The 27,925-nt window shown below is 34.7% G+C and overlaps 1 protein-coding gene across 1 annotated transcript; it reads left to right on the top strand.

Annotated features, from left to right (window-relative positions):
- LOC141455408 (uncharacterized) lies at window positions 1-27,471 on the top strand. The gene is made up of 5 exons (XM_074130459.1): window positions 1-186; window positions 6,356-6,608; window positions 13,415-13,684; window positions 23,188-23,416; window positions 26,355-27,471. The coding sequence occupies exons 1-5, from the start codon at window positions 56-58 to the stop codon at window positions 26,633-26,635; spliced, it is 1,164 nt and encodes a 387-aa protein (XP_073986560.1). The 5' UTR covers window positions 1-55; the 3' UTR covers window positions 26,636-27,471.
- The last annotated feature ends 454 nt before the right edge of the window (window positions 27,472-27,925 follow it).

Raw genomic sequence — 27,925 nt, 5'->3', positions numbered from 1 at the left:
GTCGTTGAAACAAGTGCTAATTATTGCCAAAGGTGCAATTAAATTCTACGACACAATGTTGGACAGCCTGCCAGCCAGTGTTGCCATCTTTGACTGCAATGGCGATCTTTTCTACAGAGGAAGTTCTCTGCCCAAATCTGAAGGTCTATCAACGTCATGGCTACCGGATACAGAATACTGGCTAAGGTAGCAATTTTATTTATTTATTTTTTGGGGGGGGGGGAAATAATTTGACTTATCATTGAAGAGATTTTAGAAGTAAGTAAAGTAATGCCTATTTTTTTTCAAGCAGTCTTTATGTTCAACGACCAAATTAGGTGTCGTGGTCGGAGGCGACTAGCAAACATACTTTACGATAAAGTTCTCTTATTAACCATTAAATGAAATTCAAGCTCTAAGACCTGGGGAATCGAACCCAGTACCACAATTCATATTAGCTTCAAAGGTCTCGCCTCTAAAGATTTTAGAAGTTCACGATACATTAACTAGCATTAACTTTACGTTTCTCTTATCTCTGATTAGAAGAATTATTATTATCGGAAACTATGTATTATTGTTTGATTAGTATTGTGGGTGTGATTAAAGCCTATGTTGGCACAACGTAATTATCGAATTGTTAATTAAGTTGCGGGAAATTTATATTTTTTTGATGGGAATAATTGTTAAATTGCAGTTATAAAAAATAGTGTGGTATTCTTGACGATCATTTCATCAAGGCGCTAAATGTATAAACAAAACATGTAAACATTAGTTTCTAATCAAGCATTTATAATAACAATAATAATAATAATAATAGGAATAACAATAATGCTGTTAGCATACTGGACTCCCACGCGGAGGTCCCGGGTTCGAATCCAGCTGCTGACCCTTTGATTTTCTCTTTCTAGGAGCTTCTTACAGCCGGTTATGGACAGTGTTGTCTGTAATGAGAGAACACTGCCCGGAGGCCGGTTGTGCACTGAAAAAAGCCTTAGATAACCAATAACCTTAGATATTGACGCGCCTTAAATCATTAAAAATAATAATAAGAAGAAGAATACTAATACTAAGTACCATAATTTCCAAAATGAGTATTCACGAAAGGCAAATTTTTCCATAATTTAAAAAAAAAAAGAAAAGTGAATGAAAAGTTATATTTGAACTAAATCGAAGTATTTTCCTGGAAAAAATTGGTTTTAATGGTACCAAGAAAAGTTTATTTTTCCAGGCTTTCCTCTAAGCTTACCAATAAAGAGCCCCCACTTACATAATGTCCTCTTTTTTTTCATTCATTAACGTACAAAGTAATCAAGTAAGTTGCTAATGAATGATCCAGCCAATCGCTTGTTAGCTCTGTTATAATATATTATGGCCGAAAATGTATTGAAAACTGTCAATTAAAACCTTCAATGATAAATTAATTTTTGTTAAAAAAGATGTTCTAGGCTTTTTGGTATGTGAATGTATAATTTTTTTTAAAAAAAATCCATTAAAAACGTTTTTTTTTAAAAAAAAGGTGACCTTTTTTTCATAAAGGGATAGCTAAGGTATAAATGTTCAAGAGGATGGAAAATACAGGGAAAATAAAAGGGCCCTTTCCGCAGTAACAAGTTCTATGGTTTTATTTGAATATCCGTTTCAGCGATCTGTTTCTTTTAAGGGCTAAAAATAAATGTTTCTCTTTCCATTTGCTGCCCTTAGAATTCTGTTCTGTAACTTTCTTTGCTTTAATTATTTAATTTTTGTTTATTTTCTCTTAATAATTTTTATTTTTAAATAATAATATGTTCAAAAACGGAAGGGATTCGTTCAGTGGTTAGCTGGCCCTTAGATTTCCTCTTCCTAGGAGAGCTTTTATACAGTTCGCTGTCCAGTGATTCTAATTTTTATAGTAAATATGAATTTGAATAAACTTTATGTGACCGTAAGCTCTTGTGGCTGCGGCGCCGCGAGGCGTGTGGGTCCCGTTCCTCTTCTTATCAAATCTAATCTAAAGTGACCGTAAAATATTTATAGAAGTTATGGTAAACTGTATCATACATATACTGCTGTGGGATTGTAAATCAACCAACCCGCATGGCCACGCCCTGAAGAAGGTCAATAGATTTGCCGAAACGTTGGCAAAAAGTCGGAGTTTTTTTTTGTTTTTTTTTTTAATTCTGAACCGATTTCTCGCTAAATTGAATTTTTAATTTTAAAGTAAAGTAAAGCATAATTTTTTCAGGCGGACTACCAAATTAAGTTTCGTGGACGGAGACGACTAGCAAACATACTTTACTACAAAGTTCTCATATTAAACATAAAATAAAATCCAAGGCCTCTAGACCAGGGGGAATCGAACCTACTATTAAACCCACAATACATCTTATAGAAATGATATACATATCTAAGACAGAAAACAGTTTAAATTTCAAAACAGACACAAACAATTTAAACAACATATACGCAAACTTACTACAAAATACTTGACAATTGGCAACACTGACTAACACACAACCTAACACATATCACACAGACAGACCGATCACACTCAATCCATGAACAGACAAGACAGAAGGCACACCAACCTTGTAATGTAAAAATAAAAAAAAAAGTGTCTGTGTCATGGACCCGGCCGTGTGTTGTACGTGAATACGTTCACATAACGGGTTATATTTTTTATATAAAATATTTTTATTTATGTATTTAGGATGAAATCAAGGAAACAAATAATTACTGTGTTACAATATAACTTTATTAATTATAGGCCTAAGATACGAAAAGTACGACACAAATGGCATATAAGATACATCGAGATTTCTGGTAAACGTTAAATCAATATAGGTATTACTTAACGTTGTTGGAGAAGTTTCAATATAAGACAAATTGAACTCGCTGAGCATGAAGTTGGGCAATGAGCGGTTTTGTGAGACATCAACATTAAAGTCTTCAACTATCATAATTGGTGTAGTAAGATCAGGCTCGTAATCGGGTATAATTTCAGCGATATTTTTGGAATATTTTAACAACGATCGTCACATAAAGAGTTTAATTTCAGCTAACGCTATGCCCGGATGGATATACACACACCCCGAGTACGAATTTGAAGATGCCATTGGCCTTTACGTTTACTAGATAGACATCACCAGCTTTTGCGTCTTTCATTTCCAAATAAATTTCCGAAATATCAATGTTAACTCTATTACAATTAGTGAAGCTATTGATGTTGCGATATATGGCCATTCGATTGTTCTTGAGAAGCCCTTTCCAACCGTATTCGATCTCTGTATTTGGTTTTGGCTTTTCGACGCGTATAGGCCGACATTATATATTTATTTTATTATTTTTTTTTTCTAACACCGTATTTTATTAACTGTCACTATTTTACACTAATGTTTTATATACAATCGATAGATTGTGACGACAGCTGACGATTAAAACTTAAACGAACATCGTAGCTTCTCCGAGTCAAAAGTTATACTCATTGCAAATCTATCAAAATGGCGGCAAAATTATCTCAAAATGGCGGCGCTTCCCCCTCCACCGCGCGCGATGCATCACAGTCCTCGTTTATCGTAATGAATTCTTTGATCCTTTAGCTATCCAGTGGTCTAATTTAATTTTGATTGTAGACGATAGATTCGAAACTATAATGACAAACTGTATCCCCCGTTTTTGTTATCATTAGGTTTTTTGGATTGCCACCATATGATTCAAATTTAAAGACGTATTCACGTCAAAATATTACTTTATAAACTAGGTAAATAATTTTTATAAATTTCATTATATTATAAATATAATATTATTATTTCAATAGAATTATTGTTAACTATCTGTAAACATGTTCCACAGCCCTGAAGATGACCTAGTCCTTAGGTCGAAAGCTCGGCAAAATAAATTTTACTCGACTGAAATGGCAATTATTTTTTCATTCTATTGGAATAAATCTTAGCTTATGCAATTTTTACGTACGCAATGATAGGGACTTAATGTTAAGTATAAGTAGAAAAAAAAGAAGGAAATTCCATCAGGTTTCGAAACGCTCACAGTGATCTCGAGGAGCCTGAGATCCGTGAGAGAGAGAACACAGATTCTTAACATTCAAATATCCCAATACCTTACCACCCCGTCACACTCCTTATCATCATCTAGAAAGCAAGATTCTGCTGAAAGAATTGAAATGAACGTATTAAAGCTCTATCCATACTTACAACATAAGGATGGCTAGAATTTATTGATAGAATGGGATATTTGAAAGAGAGGGAGAGAGAGAAGGTGGAAGGAAGAATGGCGAGAGAAACAGAATGGGAAGAGATATCCAGGAGCATATACTCGTAGCGTTATCTACTCTCTATCCACAGAGTGGCGAGGATGTCAATAAAGATCACAGAGAATATTTACTCTCGTTTTTTTGGTGGGGAGGGGGTTCTGTTTTTTTTTTACTCGAGTGCAGCCGATAAAGAAAGACACCTGGTACTTATGGGTAACTTTTCTGTTGAAAGCACCAATCTCTCTCTCTTGCATGCGGTACTGATAAGGTACGCTTTTTAAAAAATAAATATTTTCTTTTTTTGTGTGTGTGTAAACTTGAAAGATTAAAGAAAAAAAAAAATAAATAAAATCGAATAGCATTAGGATGTGGTATCCCCCCCCCCACAATCTCGCTATCATCTCTCTTAGGGTGCGTTACACTAAGCGCTCACAACTTTCAGCCGTTCCACATGACGACCGCGGTCATAGTGGTCGTGGCGAAAACGTCACTAATGACGTCATTATTTTCGCTCACGCAAAGCTCCATAACGCCCCACCTTAAGAAGAAGAGCTGGGTCGATGTGGACGTTCAGAAATTTGGCGCAATTTTTAAAAGAAAAGATGGCGACCGATACAATTATATCATGTAAATGGAAGTATTTGTCTCATGTAAATAATTGAATGTGTTTCTCGAAAGTCTAAAAAAAATAACTTATCCCTTTACATACTAAATCACTGAATAACGACCAATTACACTTTGATAGCTAATAATACGTGGCCTAAGTTTTTGCTTTTCACTATTGCAATTTTGTAAAATTACATTCCACTCTTCATCGGAACTAGATGAAGAACTTTCTAAAGCATTATTATGCTGCATTAATAAATATCCAATGCCAATAGTGACAAATTAGTTAACTTATTGAAAATGAAACTCAATTGAACAATGTATTCTTATACACCATCAAATGTTTGAATCAAAGATCTTGTTTAAGTTCATGTATTATTACTGCAAGGAAGCCCATGTTTGGTTTTTCTTCAGAAATGTTTATTTCAACAAGGTAATGGCTGGTATTCTTCCAAGACTATGTTTCTTCTTTAATTTTTGTTATGGTTTATATAATAAGAAGTTTATTATTTATTTAGTTTTTCATTTTATAATATAATTGGAATATTGCATTTATTTTCATTTTCTTTTATAACACACTCCTTGGTTAAAAGGCATTATGTTCTTTAAAGCAAAAAAACAAATCTTGGCAATCTTTGCAATAAATATCCTACTGTTGCCACAAAAGACATTTTAATTTTATTTAAACGTAAATTTTATAAATACTCCACTAAAATGTAATATAAAAAATTGAACTATATATATTCTTTAAATATAAGTCAACTTTACCAATAATTAATAACTTTTATTATAACTGCTTATAATCGGGGTTAAAATTAAAAAAAACAACCTCTTCAATCTTCAGACTTATTTTCGAGGTCGCCATTTGTAATGTTTACATGAGTTTTCGATTGTAACGTTCGCAAGCAAGTGGAACGGGCAAAACTACGGTCGTGAGCGTGATCGTTGTGAACGCTTAGTAGAACGCACCCCTAGTGGGTTAAGTTAAAATGAATACCCTGAAGGTGCCTGAAGTCAGGAAGCTTCCCTACCCCCCCTGGGGCTCCGTAAGTCAATATTTCCGGTGAAAAGTTTCAATTCTTTCGCTTCTGGTAAGTGAAAATTCAAGGAAAATTCGAATGGCCGTTCTTTACGGATGCACATTGAACTGATATACTTATTTCCCACGCGCAATTCTGCTTATACTTTTCACACTTATAAATGTACGTACAAATGAGACCATAGGAAGAGAGGACTCAAGCTCAGAGAAATAACGACTAGCAAATCCCTTTTTTTTTTTTGGCAGGAAGTGCCTTAAAATTAGTTTTCCCCTAAACATGTTTTAAATAAAAATTATAGAACTGCATTGTTGCGACCGGCCGACATGTTTAAAAAATCATTGGAATAATTTTCATGAAAATTAAAAAAAAAAATCAACTCCAGCAAGTGGAATTAACGAATTTCCACATTTTCTGATTTTCTGTTTTTAATTTATGCGTATGGTTTTTCCAGTTGTTACAACTATTTATTAAATTTGTTAAGGAAATTAAGATTGGAAATGGCCGTACAACCAGCTGTAGAGCTTGGATCACTGAAGGAAATCCATTTTGGCGAAGTGAGAGTATCGGCCGGCGATATCGCCTCAATTCTGACGTCATTACCCCAGCTGACTGTACTAAGGCATTACCAGTTGACGACAGCATTCTGTTTACTTCACGGCAAAGAATGGGAAAAAACTAGAATAGATCTGCCAAAATATAATCTGACAAATATTGATGCTGATTTTTCGCACGTGGTAATTATTAAAAAAATATATTATTATTATTTTTTTAATCTACATTCAACAAGTGTTTGCTTGATATTTCTTAGTTTTTATCAAAGTAGAACATGTACAAAAATGCTTCAGCCCTCATAAGAGCATACTGGACTAGCAACTTCTTCATGGTTCTTGGCTTACTTGTGGGGGTCTAACGTTCACGAACAACAGGGTATAGTACTAATACCCCGAATCAATCAAAACAATTGCTGACTGGGTCTGCAGAGAAAGTTAGATGTATGCAACATATTAGGGTTTAGGGTACTGACAAGGGGCTACACTTTAGCTCATCATTCTACTCTCAATTGCATTTACACAGTATGTACTTTACAGACGCCTACATTATAAGAACAAACACAGACACTTATAAAAGCCAAAATAGAACATTTAAGTTGCAATGGATTTGGTTATAAAACCGCTCGCTTAATCAGAGCGAACACTAGTTCAGCATGAGGTGATTTTGGTTGAATTACGTATAACTTTTTTTAAAAGGAAGAAAGACTATTGCCAATTTTAGTCAAAATATTTTATTATTTTTTTACCATGTTTTCGACCTAAGGACTAAGTCATCTTCAGGGCTTACATGCTTGTGGACAATTATATATATATATATATTTTTTTTTTTAGATTTTTACCTTGACTGAGTCGATGTGCCTGACTGTTTTGAGCACCTAAAGAGCCAACATCATTTGATACAAAAAAAAATTATAATTTACAACCTGACGCTTCTTTCGTACGTGACTAACCTCACCCTTCACACCGACCTCAACATTCCCTTCATAGACCAACAAGCCAAGACTAAATATCAAAAATTCCATACTGCTCTCTCTACTTGCTCAAATCCTCTTGTACAGTCTCTCGCCTCCTCTGACATCCGCCAGTGGCCCCGCGACTTCCTTACAGTCTAAAGAACTAAATCTCTTTTCTCTCCTACTCATATTCTCCTCCTCACAAATCACCTATCTCCTATAGAGAGTGCTACCGCTGGGTAGCTTCTCTCCTCCTGCTCTTCCCGCACCAGTTCATCTCATTCACTTCCTATTTACTTATTGTATATATTTATACGATTGTAAATTACTAAATAAATTTAAAAAATTAAATAAAAATAAAAATAATAATTTAGAAAGCATTAGCCCTGAAGATGTCCTAGTTCATAGGTCAAAAGCTAGGCCAAAAAATAATCAAAGATTATAACAGAAATTGGTAATAACTTTCTTCTTTTTGGATCAATGAATTAGTCATCAAAAAAACCGATGAACAAAATAACAGAATGAATGAATATATATTACTATAAATATATACATAAAATAAATACAGAAGTATAAATGTATTAAGTTAGATGAGGAGGATAGGAATGCAGGAAAAAAAGGAGAGGAAAAGCCTGCAGCTAAAAGAAAATAACTTTTTAATAATATTTGAGTAAGATTTCCCTCAATTATTCTAAATCTAAATTTACTCCTTTTTTAGATGAACTTTTCAAATAAAATGTTTTGCATAAATATTATTTATGAATAATAATTCTAAGAACTTAAAAAAATAGAAGCTGCAGCAGCGGTAATAAAATGGGTAAAAAGAGTAAATAAGAATTGATAATCTATCCCCATTTTTGGCTTTAAAAAAGAAGAAAGATTGAAATAAAGAAGCTGGTGAGGCCACTATTTGAAATTGGCAATTTAGTAAATGGAACGCCTGGATGGTATTATAGTAGATGGTGGTTATCCAAGTGGAATAATCCACAAACGAAAGCCATTTTGCCTGCAGCCTTTCTTCAACAGTTTTCCTACGTTATGCGTTTTGAAACATTCAGTTTTCTATAACTAGCCAGAGCTAAACTAAACCTATACACGTCAAATATATATTCGTGTTTGTATATATATTTTATATGTTTATGAAAATAAATATACTGTTTTTACCACTAACCATTAGTATTAGACGCGTGATGAGAAATGAACGTTTATTTATTGCTGGAAAATTTATATAAAGGGGGTTTGGTAGGAGTTTTAGAAAATACTTTTTGATTAAACTTTGATATCAAGGGTATAATTGCAAAAGCAGCACTAAAATAATGGTGATAAAGGTAGATTCTATAAAACTATGGCAGATCAGTTACCTAGACAACCATGGTTTAAGGGAACTGTCACTAATAAATGGGTTGTTACGACAATAAGCAGGCTGAGAGCGAACAACGCGGTGTGCGGATCGTATCTACACAGGATCAACAAAAGGTCCTCTCCTCTTTGCGTAGATTGCAATGAGGAGGAGGATTTCAAACATGTAATAATGATATGTCCACGTTATGTGGTAGAAAGGAAACGAATGTTTGACGATATATACAGGTATTTAGATGCACCATTTCGCTACGAAGACATTATATTCTCCACCAACATTTATGTGCTTAAGTCGATAGCAGAGCTAGCAATGAAATATGAATGTATTTAAAAGCTATAGCCGAATTAGAATGAATGGAAGAAAATGCTTAGAGAAGGATTACGTGATTTTAATTTTGGTTAAGCTATAAGGATGGCAGGAGCACAGAGTGCTACTCCATCCATTAGCAGTAGTTTATGTAAATAGTAGAAGGATGAATGTGTGAAGCGAATGTATTTGTAGGTAAGAATGGAGAGTGAGTGATATTCTAGTGATAAGGAACCTAGACGATGCTGGCTGTATGGCGGAAGCCAATGCCAACAAAAGAAAAAACTTTGAAAAATGCTGATTAATTACAAACTCTTGCCCACTGGTTTACATCATTTTTTAGACTAATGTTATAAGCAAAAAAAAGCGTTGTTCTTATTTTATGAGAGTAAACCGAAGCATAGAGGCCTCTGCATCATGATTAAAATTAAATACTAATGAAAACCTCCGTACAGAGAACCGTTTTTCAAGTAATTTTTGTTTATTTAAATTATGAGGCAGAAAAACAAAGTGAAAAACTTGTTGAAATTATGTAAAATAATTTTATAAACAAGTTTCCTTAAAAAAAGATGGTGGGAAGTGGAAAGATGGTTTTATTGAAATATATGTAAAAATTTATCAATTTAAGCATAATTTCAGTCATTATGCAAGGTGATAATGCAGTTAAATTTAACAGATAACTTAATCAAAACCCATCTAACTGTAACTCTAAACTTTATTCACAAGTATCCTGTCTCTTATTAGGAAAGAAATTTTCAGAATATCCAGGAATATTCATTTTCGAATATACCTTAAATCCCATTTTTTTTAAAAAAAAAAAATTATTGCGGATACAAGTCTCTAACTCCCTCAGTCACGAACACTTTGATTCCAGAGCATTCTACAACATTATCTAGGTTCTCCAAAAAAAAAAAAAAATTGGGAATTTTCTCATCTTCCCATTGTGAACAGCTCTAAAAACAAGGAAGGGATTAAATGCGCTTTTCTTTTATGGAAAGCTGTCACGTGTAGGAAGAGGCCAATGCTAGGATTTGTCTTTAGGCAGATACGGCAAAAAAAAAAAAAATTAAAGAGCAAAAAATGTGTATGCTAAAAGATTTCTTTTTTGAATAGTGAAGCTAAGATGTCCCCAATTCGGTGAGGATGTCTTCCTGATGTGGAACAACGGAATATGCTTCCCAAAATCACTAAGTTAAGAGAAGTTTAAAGATCATTGGGTTCTGCAAGGGAGAATAATTAATCAGTCTGGCCCGTGTGCAGCATCACTTAACTAAGGTGAACAAAATAAGCAGCTTCCCTACCCCAGCACAAAAAAAACACAGCCTCCGCATTGCTTTCAATGTATACCACAAATGTTTACACCACATGATTTATTATTATGCCAGAAATATGCCAGATTTCAAGAGATTAACCTGTTTCAAAAATATAGGAACAATTTAAACGATTACAGCCAAGCCATCATTCATCATGTTCCTTCAATGATGTCACGGAAAGCTCTACGCTGTTTCCTAGGTATGACGTCAACATACCTAGGTTTTATTTAGGCCAAAAAAAAAAAACAAGTCTCGCACGCATTACCTAGTTATTAGTAGAATGTTATACAAAGAGATGTCCAGTAATAACAAGGCCTATATGGACAGAATAGTATGCCACTCCCGGATCTACCTCGGCTAGAGTTAAATCTGTAATAACTGTCAGGTTATATATCATGGTGGAAAGAGCCCTCGGCAAGTTGAAGAGCCCACAGAGATTATAGTTGTGGCGGAAAAGCTGGAGTACGACGACCAGCCTGCCAGCATATATTTACTGTCTCCATCCAAATTGTTGAAAAAATGAAGAAAACAAAGACTCTCATTGTCCAGAGAATATTGGCCATTCTGTTGTCTCTGATTTCTTCTCTTTTTTTTTTTTTTTTCTGGGAGGTACCCAACCCCATAGAACCAGAGTCTACTGGTAAACCATACGGGTATTGTGTGGTAATGGTATGAAGCACATGGTTAAACGACAAAGCTTCTCTCTACTCTTTTGCCAAAAATTACAAAAAAAAAAAAGAAAAAAAAAGCGAGTGCAACTTTTACGAAAAGCTTTATTGCGTAGAAAAGGGGGTTTTAGACTTGGTGTGGGTCTGGGTCTGGGCGCCCACAATATGAAAACCCTGGGATCCCATTAATGCCTCACTAAATCTGAAGAGAAGTTAGCTCTTTTACTTCTTTTTTCCCTGCAAAACATTTTTTTTTTTTTGCAGCCAGCATTTTATCCCTTTTTCCTCGCTAAACCTACATGATGGGGGTAAAAATTAAAAATGCTGATAACAATTATTTACTGAATTTTTTTTAATGATTAAAAAAAGCAGAAAAAGAACGAAGTAGTACTTTGGGATACCTTACATCTCTTTATTATAAAACTACATTACCGTCACATATATTGCGTTTTTCATTTCTTTCCTCCAGCGCTTTTCTCGTTTTTCCTTTTTTACCTCCCCGAATGAATAAATTCGTCGCGTTATTGTTAATGAATGAAGTTAACTTTCTACCAGCCGTAATCTCGCATGTCATTCATTTTAAAATAGATATTTCATGGGATTGAGTCAACTCTTTCATTTCTTTTTTAATAAAAAGTAGGTACTACATTTTTTAATTAAGTAATCTTTTTTTTTTAACCTAAAACGTCAGTGTTTGATAAAGAAAGATGCTTCCGGCTAGAGGAATGGCACGGAAGTTCGTAAATAAGATTATTAAGATTATACACAAATCCCAAATTAATGGGAATCTGTAAAAAAGAAAAAAAAAAACCTAAAAGACCTGCTCAGAATTGGATTAAGAAGCTCTTTTGGGTTACTGGGTGTGCCAAGGAATAGAAAGCAATGAGAGAACGCTCGAGATGTCACAGATAGATCAAGGAGTGAAAGGATTGATGGGGTTGGAAGAGCATTGGAGAGGTATGCCTGGGGCTACCTCTAGGCTAACAGAAATATATAACAGGAAATCATCGCTAGATAGATAGGAAATATAACTTCGAGTGCAAGAATTGCCTACAATAAGGAGAATAAGGAGGTATCAGTGTACCACTATTTGGATTAGGACTGTCCGACAAATGCCTGATTCAATCTATTAAGTAAGAAGTTTACTCTATCAGCTGAGAAAATTTGGAGCTTCATCAAAATATAGCAGGGAAAACAGTTTTAGGAGATAATAATATTAACGTATCCCTATACTAGGGAACAAAGGATTCCTTGTGGCTATCCACGATCTAAGTTATCAAACAGTAAGTACAAAGAGGTAAAGGACCCAGAGACCTAGAGGGTGTCGCTGCCTTGATAAGCCAGAAAACATACAGCTAATATTGACTGCTTATAGTTCCGCTACCCAGATGATCCCAATCAGGATGCTGTCGCCCTCATCCATTAGGACAGGGGTCGGCAACCCGCGGCTCGCGAGCCGCATGCGGCTCTTTTATCCAAATTTTGTGGCTCTTCAGCCTGCCCAAAATATATTGTATATTTCAATTTTATTGAAAGAAATGAAAATTTCATTTATTAAAGTAAAGATATTTTTTCAAAAAGAATTTTAAATGTGATAGGTTTGAAATTGAATAGAATTATATTAAAATACAGAACGTAATTATACAGGCCGCCATTTTCATTCAAATACAGGTTTAGCTATTATTTATTCGTTTATTTACTTTGTAATAAGTGAAAATAAGTATATAAAATTGTCAAAGTTGGGTGTTTTTCAACGTTACGCTTTTTCGTGCAGTTTTTGACGATCAACCCCTTATACAACTGGTCCTACCGGACAGTTTTAAAACATTTAAATGTTATTGAATGTCATAAAATAATAATTTGTGAATACAATTGATCTAGAGAGGTTTTTTACACTATCATCCTTGCGGCTCTTGGTAAGATTTATTAAAATTATTTAAGGAAAAATGGCTCTCTACTTAAAATAGGTTGCCGACCCCTGCATTAGGACATTGGTGGTATTAAAAGTAGAGACTCTTGTGAAAGAAAGTTTGCCCTGATACAGTACAGTTACTGTGCTTGAATTCCATTTCAACGCTCTACAAATGTTCTCTATATTTGTGGCAGGTAAATTCCAAACTAGAGACCAGTTGTGGTATTGCGGAACAAGATGATGCCAGTATCTGGGATATCAATGGTGAACTCTACAGTGAAAGCTCAGGAATAAGATATTTTTGCCTTTTTTTTGTTTTACTTCTTTAATTTCCAACTTGCCCCATATTTGAAAATTGTCAGCTAGTTCAACTAGAAGTTTAGTAACTTCACAGAGTTATTTCAAAAGAAATTAGTTTCAAAAAAAAAGATAAAATTTTAAACTAACGTACAAACAATTTTTTTTTTTCTCCACCAGGTACGCTGTCGTATGTCACCAGAAGCTGTACTACCCGGTGATGCTCTTAAATTAGCCGTGACCGTATGCCCGAATGCAACATCAGTTAATCTTCGTTTTGATTGTTCAACGCCACATCATATTGTCGGCCATTTGACTTTATTAGCTAGACTAAATGAGTTAAGCGCCGTTTGTGTCACGTCAGGTGAACGGACATTGTTAGATTTCACTGATTTAATACCAGTTTTGGAGAAATTTGGACCAGAATCACTGAGATCGTTAGAGTTAAAGGTGAGTGCTGTTATTGAGTTTGGAATTACTTTTAGTTCTTTTTTTTTATGGTGGGGAGAAATTATTTTAAAATTTATGCTTCCTTCAAAAAGGTGTTAATGTTGAAGACAAATTTTGTTGTTTAAACAAATTTTGGGATATAATTTATGGAAGTAGTTTGAATTAAATATTGTTGCCCGTTATTCCGATTTTAATAAAAATCCACCAATTAAAGACACTGTGAACATTGTATTTACTGCCATAAGCTTCTTCTCTCGTTTTGTAAGAGCATGTGGGAGCAGTAAACATTCTCCTCTCTCTGCTTTACACAACAATCTTGCTTTTACTCTCTTCTCTTCCGCGTCCATGTTTATAAAAAGCATAAGAGGATGTTGTGGTTTTAATAAACTAGAGTAATAAAAGGGTAAGATCACGTTACGTGTTTAGATACTGTGGACCCGAACCTTATTAAACCGAACAGACATTCTTCTGTCGTTATCACTTAGGACGAAAAGAGTTGTAAGCTTGTAAACCCACCCACGCTTACAGACATCAACTATATTAATTTATATATAATGTCCAGCCATACAAAGTCTTGAATAAACCCGTACCAAGTCTGTCCAGCAAGCTCCAAAATTCTTCAAAACTTGAAGAATGAAAAAAAACACTGATTTTATTTGGTTTTAATTTAATTTTTTGACGAATTTTTGTTTTTTAAATTTATTAGTTAATTTACACCAGCGCTAGATACGCCATTAGTAACAATGACAATAACTGACACCACTACGAACCCACAAATTGAAGGGGAGAAGTTACCCAGTGATAACACTCCCTAAGACGTCTCCAGGATTAGCTACTCTCTTCAGAAGAGAGAAAATCGCGAGGCCACTGTCGTTTTAATCGTCTGGGAGGATGATCTGCAAAATGATGAGGATGTTAAATTGTGTTCTAGTACTGGAAGAGTAAACATCGTTTTGTGTGCTCTGTGATTTTTATCTAGTTTGGAGTGGTTAGAAGTTGAATTTAGATTTGAAATTTGGCACATTTATTGTTTTATGTGAGTTGAATTTATGTGTAAATTTTTGAAAAAATTGATCGAGCCGTTTGTTTGTAATTAATTAAATAAATAATTTATCTTTACTGTTGACTGGCTCAGAACAGTACATTAGTTATTGGAGTGGGGAGTGAATGGAAGAGAAGTGAATTGAAGAGAAGAGAATTGGCTTAAAAATAAATACAAGAACTCTCTCGCGAAAGATATGTGTTGATCTGTGGTTGTTTCTATGCGTATTTTTGTCGGTCTATGTGCTGATATATTCACTGACTGCTAATATTTAGAGTCTCAGTTCAAAGTCAAATTATCTTTTTTTATCAATAAATATCTGTGACACAATAAAATACTTTATTTAAATTCTACTGAATAATCATATAAAATTCAAAAAAAAAAAAAAAATCAAAACTTTACTAATAAAATGGGAGACAAAGAGCCCAATTTAAATGATTTAATGGTTTTAATTAATCAGTTACGTACAGAGTTGAGTCAAAAAAATGATGATCTGATTGAAAAAGTCAAAAGTACTGACAAAAAGATAAATCTGCTCTTGCAAAAAAGTCGGGAACAAAGTGACAAAATTACAGAATTAGAGGGACGAATTAAACAATCTGAAGATGCTTACAAAAGAAAAAACTTACTTTTATTCAATTTCCCTGAGAAAGACAACGAAAAAATCTATGATTTAGAAAAGGAAATTGAATCTATTTTCCGGGATGTGCTGAAAACAGAAGTCAATTTGAAAGATATTGATGCAATAAGGAGAGTTGGTATTAATAAAAGAAATAATCGGCCAGTTTTAATAAGATTTTTAGCACTGAGATGCAAATATGAGGTATTAAGATCTGCGAAAAATTTGAAAGGTACAAGTTTAGTTTTAACTGAGGATTTTCCTCTGAGCGTTAGAGAAACTAGAAAGAAGCTTTACCCTTTTTGGAAGGAGGCACGCAGTGAAAATAAAAAAGCTTTCATGTACTATGATAAGCTGAAAATAGATGGTAGATTCTGGAGTCTGGACCAATTGCAGAAAAAGGGAGATGCAAGCTCTCTTTCACCCTCGGAAAGTGAGAGAGAAGATGATTCCGTAAGTACTGGACTAGATAATGTTTCTGATGGAACTTTACGTAATTGGATTAGAGAAGGAAGATTGATGAGAAGAAAGAAACCTCAGAAGAGGAAAGCAGATGATCCGCACATACAGCAGCCTTTTCGTAAACCACAAGCAATCGAGAGGAAAAGTTCAAAAGAAAGTGGTCGTGAAAAATAAAATTTTCGTCAATGAAGGTAATGAGTTCGCTTTTACGATTCTTGCTTATAATATAGCGGGCTTTAAAAATAAGAAGGATAGTTTTCTTTTCATAAATTTTATTAAGGGTTTTGATATTGTTTTACTCTTCGAGACTTTTTTAGAGGAAAATGATTCAGAATTATTTGAAAATTATTTAAGAGATTTTCATTTGTTTGTAATTCCAGCAGTACGTCATAATATTTATGGTAGGGCAATTGGTGGGAATATTTATGGATTCAAAAAATCAAAATTTAAGAGTAATGCAATAAGCTTTATACGAGTAAGCCATACTGTGGTCATTAAATTTGTGCAGAGTGTTGATACTGTAATTTATATTGTGCCAGTTTATATCAATTGTAATAATTGGGAACAAGATTTTGTAAATTTAGAGAATTTGTTTTGTGAGGCTGAGGTAAATAATTTTATTGTTATGGGAGATTGTAATGTACGTATTGCAAACAACCAAGTGATGCGATCTGAGTTAATTTTTTCGAATACAAATATTAGTTTGGAACGTAAATCTAAAGATAAAAATTTAAATTCTAGAGGTAAACAATGGCTTGAATTCTGTGACAATAATGATTTAATTATTTTAAATGGTAGAACTAAAGGTGATGAAGAGGGGGAGTTAACGTTTATCGGAGCTATGGGGTCATCAGTGAATGATCTTTGTTGTGTCAGTTTTTCGCTTTTGTCGACAATTAATCAATTTGCAGTGTTACCGGAATTTTTTTCCGATCACTGTCCTATTGCTTTAACAGTTCATCTTTCAGGTACCCATACAAATGATATTGTAAACACCCCGCTTTTACCAAAATTACTTTGGAGTGAAGAAAATGGTTTGAAATATAAGCAAAAACTTCAAAATGAATTAGATAAATGTGTCTTCAATGGTGACCCCGAAAAGTCTATGTCGACCCTCACTCAATGTATTAAAAATGCCGCCCCTAAATGTCAATACGGTAAACCCCTGTTCAAAAAACAAGAATGGTTTGATTGGGAATGTTTCAAGGAAAGAAAAAATTGTTTTAATTTGTTACAAGTTTTTAGGCGAACTAATTGTACAGTAATTAAGAATATGTATTTGGAATGTAAAAAAAATTATGATCAGCTTTGTAAAACTAAAAAAATAGAGTATTATGATTCTGTAATAAACAATTTAAAATGTGCTAAAGATTCGAAACAGTTTTGGAATGCGATTAAGATATTTAAAAAACAGAGCTTTATATGTAACAGTAATATTAGTGTAGATCAGTTTAAAATTTTCTTTGAGAAGCTGTATAATTCGTGGTCGCGTGCTCCCTTTATATTATATGCCGAACCCCTTGTAATTGATCCTTGTTTAGATAAAGAATTTACTGTTTCTGAATTAAAGGTTGTTTTGAACAAAGCAAAGAACGGTAAAGCCCCCGGTATAAATAGAGTAACCTATGAATTCTTTAAAAATTCAACCGATACTTTTTTGTTGAAATTGGTTTCCATATTCGATGAGATTTATGACTCTGGAAGTATACCCTCTAATTTTAAAGATTCTTTATTATTTCCATTACATAAAAAGGGGGATACGAAGCTGGTAACGAACTACAGAGCCATCTCTTTTATTGATGTAGAGACCAAGTTGTTTACTGGTTTACTTCTTAATAGACTAATTCTCTGGCTCGATTCTCATAATGTAATTACAGAATTCCAGGCAGGCTTTCGGAAAGATTATTCAACCATTGACCACATTTTTAGCTTAGTAAATTTGGTAAAACTGAAATTAGAAGAGGGTTCTACGAAAAAAGTGTATTTGTTTTTTGTTGACCTCAAATCTGCTTTCGACTCTATTTCGCGTCATCTATTGTTTTTTAAGCTTTCTCAAATCGGCTTGTCAACTAAATTTATTAATATAATTAAACGTTTGTATTGTGATACACGGGCTGCTGTTTGGTGCGGAGAAGGTATTTCTGAATGGTTTTACACGGCCTCGGGAGTCAAGCAAGGCTGCCTACTTTCTCCTACCCTCTTCTCCATTTACATAAATGATATTACGGATGTAATCGGAGGTGGTGTAAATATCGGAGGTTTAATTGTTCGTGCATTGCTATATGCAGATGATATTGTGTTGATTGCTGATAAACCGGCGGTATTACAAGAGATGATTAACTCGTTAGATTGCTACTGTAAGATGTGGGGACTGGCGGTCAACTTAGAAAAATCAAAAATTATGATCTGTAAAAAAAGAGGGGGAAGACATGCTGTATCTGAAAAATGGCATTTTGATGGTCAGAATATAGAGATTGTGAAAAGTTATAAATACTTGGGGATAAATCTGTCGCCTTCATTGTCTTTCGATAAGCATTTAAAAGATAAATTGGGAACTGCTAAATTTGGTTTAAATTGCACATGGAGCGGGATGCTGTCAAATTCAAATATACCTCTAGACTCTAAGTTCAAGATTTTTTATGCCACTTCTAGAGCCGTTATGTGCTATGCAGCCCAGGTCTGGGGGTTTAACCGATATGAAACTGTTGAGAAACTTCAGAGGTTTTTCCTCAAAAAGTTATTCTCTTTACCTCCCAATACGCCTAACTATGTGCTAAATTTAGAGATTGGCATGTCTAGTATGTTTATCTACACTCTGAAGTTACATTTCAATTATATTTTAAAGTTATTTAAGTTGCCAGAATGTAGATTGCCTAGAATAATAGCCGCGAAAGTAATCTCTAAAAATTTTTATTGGTTTAATGATTGGAAGCTGTTGTGTGCACAGTTTCAATTTCCTGCGGAAAATATTGATTCTAACTGTTTGGAGGTTTGGCAGACCAGTTTAAATAGTTTAGTTTCTCAAATAGAACAAAATGATAAATTAAGTGCCGAATGTAAAGCCAGACAAGCTGTACATCATAGGTTTTATTCGAAGTTGAGCTATGAGTGTAATTATATCAGCACACTTTCATTTAGTGATGCCAAGCTCATTTTAAAGGCCAGATGTGAAGCGCTAAACTTAAAATATAAACATTTTAATAATGACGAGTGTCAGCTTTGCTCCATGTGCAATTTGCGAGAAATTGAAAATATTATGCATTTTATCGCAGTCTGCCCTATTTTGTCTTCTTACAGACTTAAATATTTTAATAGAAAAGTGCTCACAGAGGTAGAACTTTGTGAGTTCTTAAATGGAAAAAACTGGAATAATCTGTGTTCATTTCTAAGAGATGCATCCAGGTATAGAACTTGGCTGTTGGAACAATGGGATTATTGACCTCTTTTCTCTGTATTAATTTAAAAGAAAAATAATTTTATTTTTTTCGCCATTTTGTTTTGTAAAATCTTAAAAATTTAATTTGGCAAAATTTCAATTTTTGTTTCTTCCACATTATATTAGTTATAAAATTTATTTTTTCAATAGTAAAAAAGAATTTTAAGTTTTTTTATTTAAACATTTATAATTTTTTGGTTAACATTTTTAATTTCATTGCAATTCATGCAGACGGAGTAAAATCCATGCATTATTTGTGTTTTGTTTTTTATGTTTTATATTGCTGTATTATTTTTTAAATTAATAAACATTTTATTATTATTTTATTAAATGGTGGACAAGAGGATTGGAATGAGAGTGCAAGTTCTGATGAAAACTTTTATAGCGAGTTCGAGGCAAACTGTCCAACAAACCAGGAATTTCCAGATCTGTGTGGATAGTTAGGATTTGAGACGTAAAATGGAGCCGTTAACGATAGTGTGGAGAATTTTAGACAGGAGCAATTGAATTCGTTGAAGATTGTTGCGTTTCGTTGAACCCCACAGTTCAATACCTGTTCGTCCAGGTGGGTTCTAGTATAGAAGTATAAATCAGTCGAATTGTTATTAAGTGAAAGTTTGAACGTTGGTCTAGTAGTCTTTTAAGTAGTCGATAACGCAGCCTGCTAACTTCAGTTCGTTTAAGTTCTGTGTTCGTGTTCCAAGTCAGTCTTTTGTCTAAATACAGCCCAAGATAACGGCAAACATTGGCAGGAGGAACAGGAATTGAGTCATAGAAGATCGGAGGAAGAGTGATGCAGCGGAGAGTAAAAGTAATATTTTGATTCCCATTCCTCAAGAGAAAAGAGAATCTAAAAATAAAATGAATTTTGGCAATTTCCTTTACCGATTAGTCAATAAAAGCAATCAAAACGGCCAATTTTTCAGTTTCCGTTTATGTTAATAGATCTTTATTCGTACTTTTATTTTCTGAAACAGTACATAGTAACTATGGTTGTTCTTCTACTATTTCCTACCCTGGAGAAACCGCCCTGGCCCATTTTTTGTTTACACAACCTCCCACTGTATTCAAACACCGACTCCAAACAATTTCGCCCACGCTACGGCTCCCAATGCTCTAATAATGAGCCCTCACGTATGAACTTACCTCGTTCCAATGCTATTTCAATATACTCAAACCCTGGCTACGGAAGTAGAGAAGCAAAGTTAATCAACAACACCAAACATTTATAGTTTATTAAACAAGACTGTTATTCCTTCCTAACGTTGCGAAAATTTGTTATTTTGCACTTAATATCAGAAGACTAACCTGTAATCTCTATGTACGACTGAAATGAACTGAACTAAGTATCAGTTATGAATGATTAAACAAACTTCTAGACAAACCTTTGAAACTGACAACAAAAGACAACTGCACTGCTTACAATTAACTCCTATGTGGAACATTCGGGATAGAACTGTGCGGGCAGCCAAACACTCGAAACTTTACGGCTTTCTATCTAAAATCGCAAGTATCCTACTCAATGCTCCCTTCTCGTATATCTTATAACCACACCATTCCTCAAAAAAAACCTTAAAATTCCTTTCGTCTCTGTGCCAATTTTTTTGGGGGCCTTCAATATACCTTATTCATCAATTTCATAAAACCAATCACAGTAGATTCCTCTTGCTGAGGGTGAATAAATGTAAAAAAAGAGAAACTGAATTAATGGCCAAATAACATTCACAAGGACATCGCTTAGAAACGATACCAAAAAATTCATGCAAGAGTTTTGCATTTATTCAATTCAGTTATTTTAAGCTGGACGTATAAAACGGCCGGAAATGGGCTAGAGATAACACTGTTATTGAATCAGATAAGCAAGGCAGTAGTAAGCGCTTCGTTTTTATTGCCTTACACATTAAACCGCACTCGGCCATTGGGTACTACACAAATATCAGCTTAACAGAGGTATCATTAACTAATTCAACGGAAGTACTCACGAGGAATAAATTATAATTAAAAGCACGGAATAAAATTTTTGAAGTATTAAAGGTTTTTTTTTCTTTTTAAATTTACATTAAATTCAAAGTTGAATTCTGTTTGAATAACTTAACAGAAAGGATACGAAAAAAAAATGTATGTAAATGAGGGGGCTGCACAAAAAAAAATATAAAAAAACACGACTGTGCATGCGGAACGACCACACTTTTCAAGTTTTAATACATTTATTTCCTCTTACATCTTGTGGAAAACAGTTTGGTGATCGATTCAAACTTTCGATTTTGGATATAATCGATTTTGGGTTCCCAATGACAAAAGCAGTTGTTTTCTTAGAAATATATTTTAATTTTTTCCACATTATTCATGTTTTAATACTGCCCGCTAAACTTAAATTATCGTTCCTTAGAATGCCCTAAAATGAACTTGCAGAAAAAGGGTAAAGCTATTTTCAAAGTAGTCCCAGAAATCTTCTTCTTCTTTGTCTTCGCTCTTATGCCTTTCAGCATAAGAGCTTTAGATAACTTAGGCCTTTAACCAACGGATGTACTCTTCCCTGTTGTTTGCCAATTTTTTCGGATAGAAGACCTAGTCTGGCCTCGCTTTTGTGCCAATCGCCCGATGTAGTCCAAATAGCCCAATCTTGGCCTGACTCTTAGTCTACGGCCTTCTGATTTGACCTCCATCAAGCACCTAATCTTCTCCTCTTCTCTTCTCCTTGCAGACGTGGCCAAACCACCCCCCACTGCCGATTCTCCAACTTGGTTACGAAGGGTTCAGTACCTCTAAGCTGCTCCTTATTGTTTCATTTCTAATTTTTTGTCACGCTTAGTTTTCCCTTCGACCCGGCGGAGAAATAAGTCTCAGAAAAAGTGGAAAAAATCCATCAGTCAGGAGGTACTCGCGAACGTGTACTTTCTTTCTAAATTGGGGTATAAGAAATCAATTAAACTCTTCTAATATACAAGAAAAACGACCGTACATTATACTGAAATGGTCTTTTAAATGGTAGCCTATCTATCTTCTCTCTTAGAAATGCCTTAAATAGAATTTTTCTGTAAGGATTACCATGATTTCAACGTACAAGTATACCATGATAAAAGTGAATCTTTGGGAGCCGTTTTTGAGAAAAATCTTTTAAAAAGTGAAAAATCTAAACAGGATTTCGTTCAATGAGTTTCCGGGAGGAAGTTAAACGGAGCGTACGATTCGGACTCACGATTTTGCGAGATATTGGTTCTCAGAGATCATTTTATTAAAACCACTTTTTTGGGGGGATTTAGGGCGCCTCAAAACGATATTTCCCGGTGAAAAATCAACGTTGATCGTAATAATTTTCTTTACTTAGTAATAGAAAATGAAAATAGTAAGAAAACTAGTAAAGAAAGGCGCCACGATGGCCGAGCGGTTACAGGCTAGACCCGCAATGCTAAGATGTATTGTTGGTTAGTGGGTTCGATTCCGTCGGTCTAGGCATTGGGTTTTATTTAATGGTTAATATGAGAAATTTATAGTAAAGTATGTTTGGCGGTTAGAGGCTAGACCTGCAATGCTAAGATGTATTGTTGGTTTAGTAGGTTCGATTCTCGGTCTTAGGCCTTGGATTTTAATTAATGGTTAATATGAGAAAGTTATAGTAAAGTATGTTTGTTAGTCGCCTCCTTCCACGGCACCTAATTGGTAGTTGGATGTTAAGCCCTGCCTGAAAAAATAGGCGATTACTTTACTCTTTTTTTTTACTAGTAAAGAAAACCTACAATTCTCTGAAAAACGAGCTCACGATTGCGTTCTATAAACGGTGACTTTTAATCAATAAACAGATGATTTAAATTTCGATTAAAATTTGAAGGATTTACCCAGAGAGTTGCCATAATTGAAATCGCTTGCAATTACATTTATTTGGATTATGTGCCTCTTGTTCTACTGATACGTACAACCACCTTTTCTTATGTTTTATAATTTAGGTATTAGAAGAGGTAGATCCGCATGTAATTGCACATGCATGTCCGCAACTAGAACGGCTCACTCTGAGCGGATGTGGCTACATCACCCCACCGACTTGTCCCGTCTACAGATGTCGCTCAGCTCCACCACGTATGGCTAAATTAAAATTACTATTCTACGCCGATGGTGATGATTTCTCCTGGGACCACAGCCTTCCGCAATGTTTCTGGAAATCTTCATTAGCTTCAAGTAAGTTTTAATTAATTTTCCGTAATGGTTTCTGGTTTTGTTTCCCTTGGACTAGCATACTAAATATTTATTGAAAATATTCTTCAAGAATAGTTTAAAGTTATTGAACTATTTAAATTTTAATACAAGTTGTTAAAGATGACTCTGTGTACGTCACAAACTATTCCCCATAAAGTAAGCTTGATATTATAAGAACAGCGTTGCACTTAAGTGAACAAAATTTGTCAATAAATTATTCAGCCGTTGGACTGACTACTTAGTGAAATTCACTTATAACTTTGTTACAAATTCTAGTTAAAACACTAACTGAAAGAGACAGCTTCCTAATTTTTGACTAAAATATCGAGTAAAAATGTAGCCGCTTCTACTGAGTGATATCGTTAACTCATCACTTTCATTCGATCTCCAATGGTTAGTTAGGTCTTGCAATTTAGGAAACATAACAGAAACGTTTTCATGATATTCTGATCTATTACTTTGTGGTCATCGACTAGTTGTAAGAGGGGAGATCCCCAGTTCGAATCCCGCGTATGAATACTTTTTGTTAGAAAAAAATTTGTTTATAGTAAAACATGGGCTTCCACCACCGTCCACGACACCTAATTGGCAGATGGACGTTAAGCCACGCCTGAAAAAAAGGGCGATTTTTCTCTTTCTCTTATTATTAGAACAAGGGGCGATTCTGTTTCCCAAGGAACCGCAGCCTAAAGGCTTATTGTAAAATTCTGTAGGTAATCTAATAGGTCAATCCTCCCCTTCTAGCTACAGGATCTTACTCACCAATAAGAAAGAGAAGAATCTTGTTCCCAGAGGCGCCACAGCCTAGAGACTTATAGTACCGGTAATCTAGCAGGTGAATCCTCCCCTTCTTACTAGGTCCTGTTCGCCAAGGCTCTGCAGCCAAAGAGGCTTATTGTACTATCCCCTAGTTAATCTAGCAGGTGAATCCTCCCCTTCTAGCTTCAGGATCTCACCATCACCATCAAGACAAGGGGTATGTTCAAGTAGGTGATATGATCTTCACAAATGACTTCAAAGTGACAAAATATATCATAACACAATCTCGCGAAAGCGACGGCAGTCCAACCGGAAATGAAACCACTCCCACAGTCGTCTCTCATCCTTGGTTTTCCAATTTTATTCTTATTTTCTCTTATATATGGTCTGTATTGCAATAATACTTGCACGCAAATTCATTTTAGCTGCAGTAAAGCATCTTATTTTTTGTTCATGAAATGCATACTTGTTTTATTTCGCATTTAGTAATAAAAAAGACTGTACATCGTTGCACTAGATTTATATTTCTAATGTTTGAATCGTGGGTAAGTTAGATAGCCGTAACTAGCGAACTCAGGGCGTTGTACGAGTATAAAGGCCCACCCAGACAACAATGGTCTCAGAGTGTTATATATGTATACAGAATACATGAGTGTGCAGTAAAGGAGAGATAGAGAGAATAAGGTCGCTAGTAAACGCTCTCTTGTCCATTTCTCTTTCACAAGGGTATCAACTAAAAGGGATTTAACCCTTATTGTAGGGCCACTGGTACAGCTATAAGTATAGCCAGGCTACATATATACATATACAAGCAACACCATGTATCTATTTTAGTCTGTATATATACAAACACACACACAGAGAGTTTGATATGTTAGTGTGCGTGAGGAAAAGGAAGGAAAAAGGAGTCTTAACATTTTCTTTCCCGCCTTTTCACACAGTTCACTTCCTCCTCTAAACACAATAAAACCCCTGTTTCTACAGTGCCGCTGTTTGTCTATTACTAGACGGTTATTGTTACTGTTGTTAGCACACAGTAGCTGTAACTGCAAACTAAGATATATAATCCATTTTCGGCTAAATTATTTCAATTCTAGAAATTGGAAGTTTAGTTGGATTTTTATATATTTTTATTTTACTTTTGAGTAAAAGACTAGATTTAGTCGACATGGAACCGCTTGGAGCTGCAGAAGCTTGTGGTGAGAACTTGAATGACCTCCCGATGATGGCCCTAAGTTAGGGAAAAAAACTGTTTCTCCAGTGCAACAGCTCCGATGGCCGCAGAAGGAAGGGTGGCTCTTGGAACGGTCGCCAGGTCTTGGCTACCACAGGGTTTTGTTGTCTCGCTCAATGCAAGGTACCCAACAACCTCAAGAGGCCCTCCACTTATGCCCAAATTTAGGTAACAAGCATCCAAGATTGGTTGTTGACACTTGGTGGTATTGGGTTCGATTCCCAGGGTCTGGGGCTTGGATTTTATTTTATGGTTAATTTGAGAGTTTAATAGTAAAGTATCAATAGGATGAAAAATGAATGGCAGTTTCAGTCATGATAAACTTTATTTTGCCGAGCTTTCGACCTAGGGACTGGGTCATCTTCCGGGCTAATTTACAATATACTTTTTTACATCATTGGAGGGTTGGTGTGTCTTCTGTCTTAACTTCTGTCTGTTCAGTCCATGACAGAAGACCTACCAACCCTCCAATTATGTAAACAAGTATATTATAAATTAGCCCTGAAGATGACCTAGTCCCCAGGTCGAAAGATCGGTATAATAAAGTTTATCATGACTGAAACTGGCATTCATTTTTCATCCTATTGAAACTATGATTCAGTCACCATAAATAATGAACAGTAATAGTAAAGTATGTTCGCTAGTAGCCTCCACTTGCTACACGAAATTAGGTAGTTGGAAGTAAAGCTGGCCTGAAAAAAAGTAGGCATAACTATACTTTTTATTTCAAACTTGAATTTGATTTGAAGGTGGCACAGTAAGATTAAGTTAGGTAACCTGCTGTTTATGAGAGTCTCATGAATCAATGACTTTAATAACCGTTACTATACTAATTGTTAGCAGAATATTTATTACTTCGAATGTAATTAAAAAGTTTTACAAAAACTCTTACGAGTATCAACACTAGATTTTTAACACATATTGCAGGCGCACGCTGGCCAAACGTACTGGAAGGTATTTTCCTTGAATCTCCAAGAATGACTGTGGACACTCTGAACGAAGTGCTATCTGAGACGGCAAACTTCCCAAATCTACAAGTTTTCAGCATATGTCGAGCACCGGAACTTCAATACACCCATTTAGATTCATTTTCCAAAATTGTAGACTCTTTGATGTATTTAAGAATTTCAGACTGTGAACATATTAGGGTGCGATTGGGTGGTAAAATTAAGTGCATGTTTCGTGGTACGGAAATTAAAATTGAATAGTTTTAGGGGTCTAAAACAGATTAAATTTCCGGTTTTAAATTATTTAAATTTTATCTCTTCCATTTTTCTACTGCAAAATAATAATAATCCTAAAGCTTATTGTTCAGTAAATAATTATTTAACTGAACTTTTTCATACTTTTGGTAATTATTGTACTTAGGCGTTATTAATGGCTAAACATTAACTTAAAACAATAAGTTTTTACATTCTCCCACATCTCTGAAAATCGTGCACAAAACCCCAGTCTGCGATAAGTAGTCTTTATAAGTTTGGACTGTAGGAATGTAAGTCTCCATTTGCCTCCAAATGTGGGCCAAGCCTAACAAAGCAAAGCCACTTTTAGGTTAGAGTTCAGAAAAAATGATTAGGAGGCTAATTATGAATGGTGTTGGTTCGGAGACGGACTGCTAACAGTGGTACTAAACACTGAACACTTTTGTATTGACAATAAAATAAAATACGTTCTAGCATTGCTGTTCGTGCCTAAAACTACACAGCTAATGGTGGTACACTTCAGTATAAGGCAGGCCATCAACTCCTTCACAATGCTACGAGTAGCATCCTTAGAGAAAATCTAAGGACAAGAAGCCTAGGCACGTATTCAGCTTAATAGATTTATTATAACTATACTTATTTTTATATTGTTTATTAATTCATAGATTAAAAACGTTTATTGTTTGGATACTAATAATGGAGAAATCTGCAGCTAGAGGAGTAAGTTAGAGGATATGTTTTATACTTTGGTATCTGGAGGGAATGGAAGGCCACGTAGGTGGCTATTTCACGACAGAGTGGGTTAGGATGACAATCTAGAGTGGAGAGGAGTTTCAGCAGAAGGTTTTGGGAATAAAGAAGGTCTAGTACGTCGAGGAGAGACTGAGAAAATTGTTGTCTCGAGTTCCTTGAGTGACAGCCTGAAGACCACTGCGTAGAGGAGCAATTTCTAATGTAGAGTCATCTTCGAGTCCATCGAGAGTAAAAGGAAAGTAATCTTAGTCAGTTTAAAAATTTTTCAAACTTTATTTGTTAGATACTGTATTAAATTATCATTAAACATTGTCTACCTAATTAACATTATTATTTTTTTTTGATAACCTTAATAATAACTTGAGATAAAATGCCAAAGGGCAAAGTGCAATAAGTCTTGGGCTCAATTGCAGAAGAAGAAGAAGGAGGAGGAAGTGCTGAAAAGAAGCCAACAAGTCAAGGAAAGTAGTCTGACTGTTGCTCCGTTTTATGGAATAACAGAATTTTCAAGGGGAATAAAGAGAACTTTGTTTTCCTTTATCA

The sequence above is a fragment of the Rhodnius prolixus genome, unplaced genomic scaffold (genome assembly GCF_049639745.1).
Source record: "Rhodnius prolixus isolate KJV_2025 unplaced genomic scaffold, Rpr scaffold_4, whole genome shotgun sequence".
Lineage (NCBI taxonomy): Eukaryota > Metazoa > Arthropoda > Insecta > Hemiptera > Reduviidae > Rhodnius > Rhodnius prolixus.
Note: the sequence above shows the minus strand (reverse complement) of the source record. Positions and strands in the feature narration are given on the sequence as shown.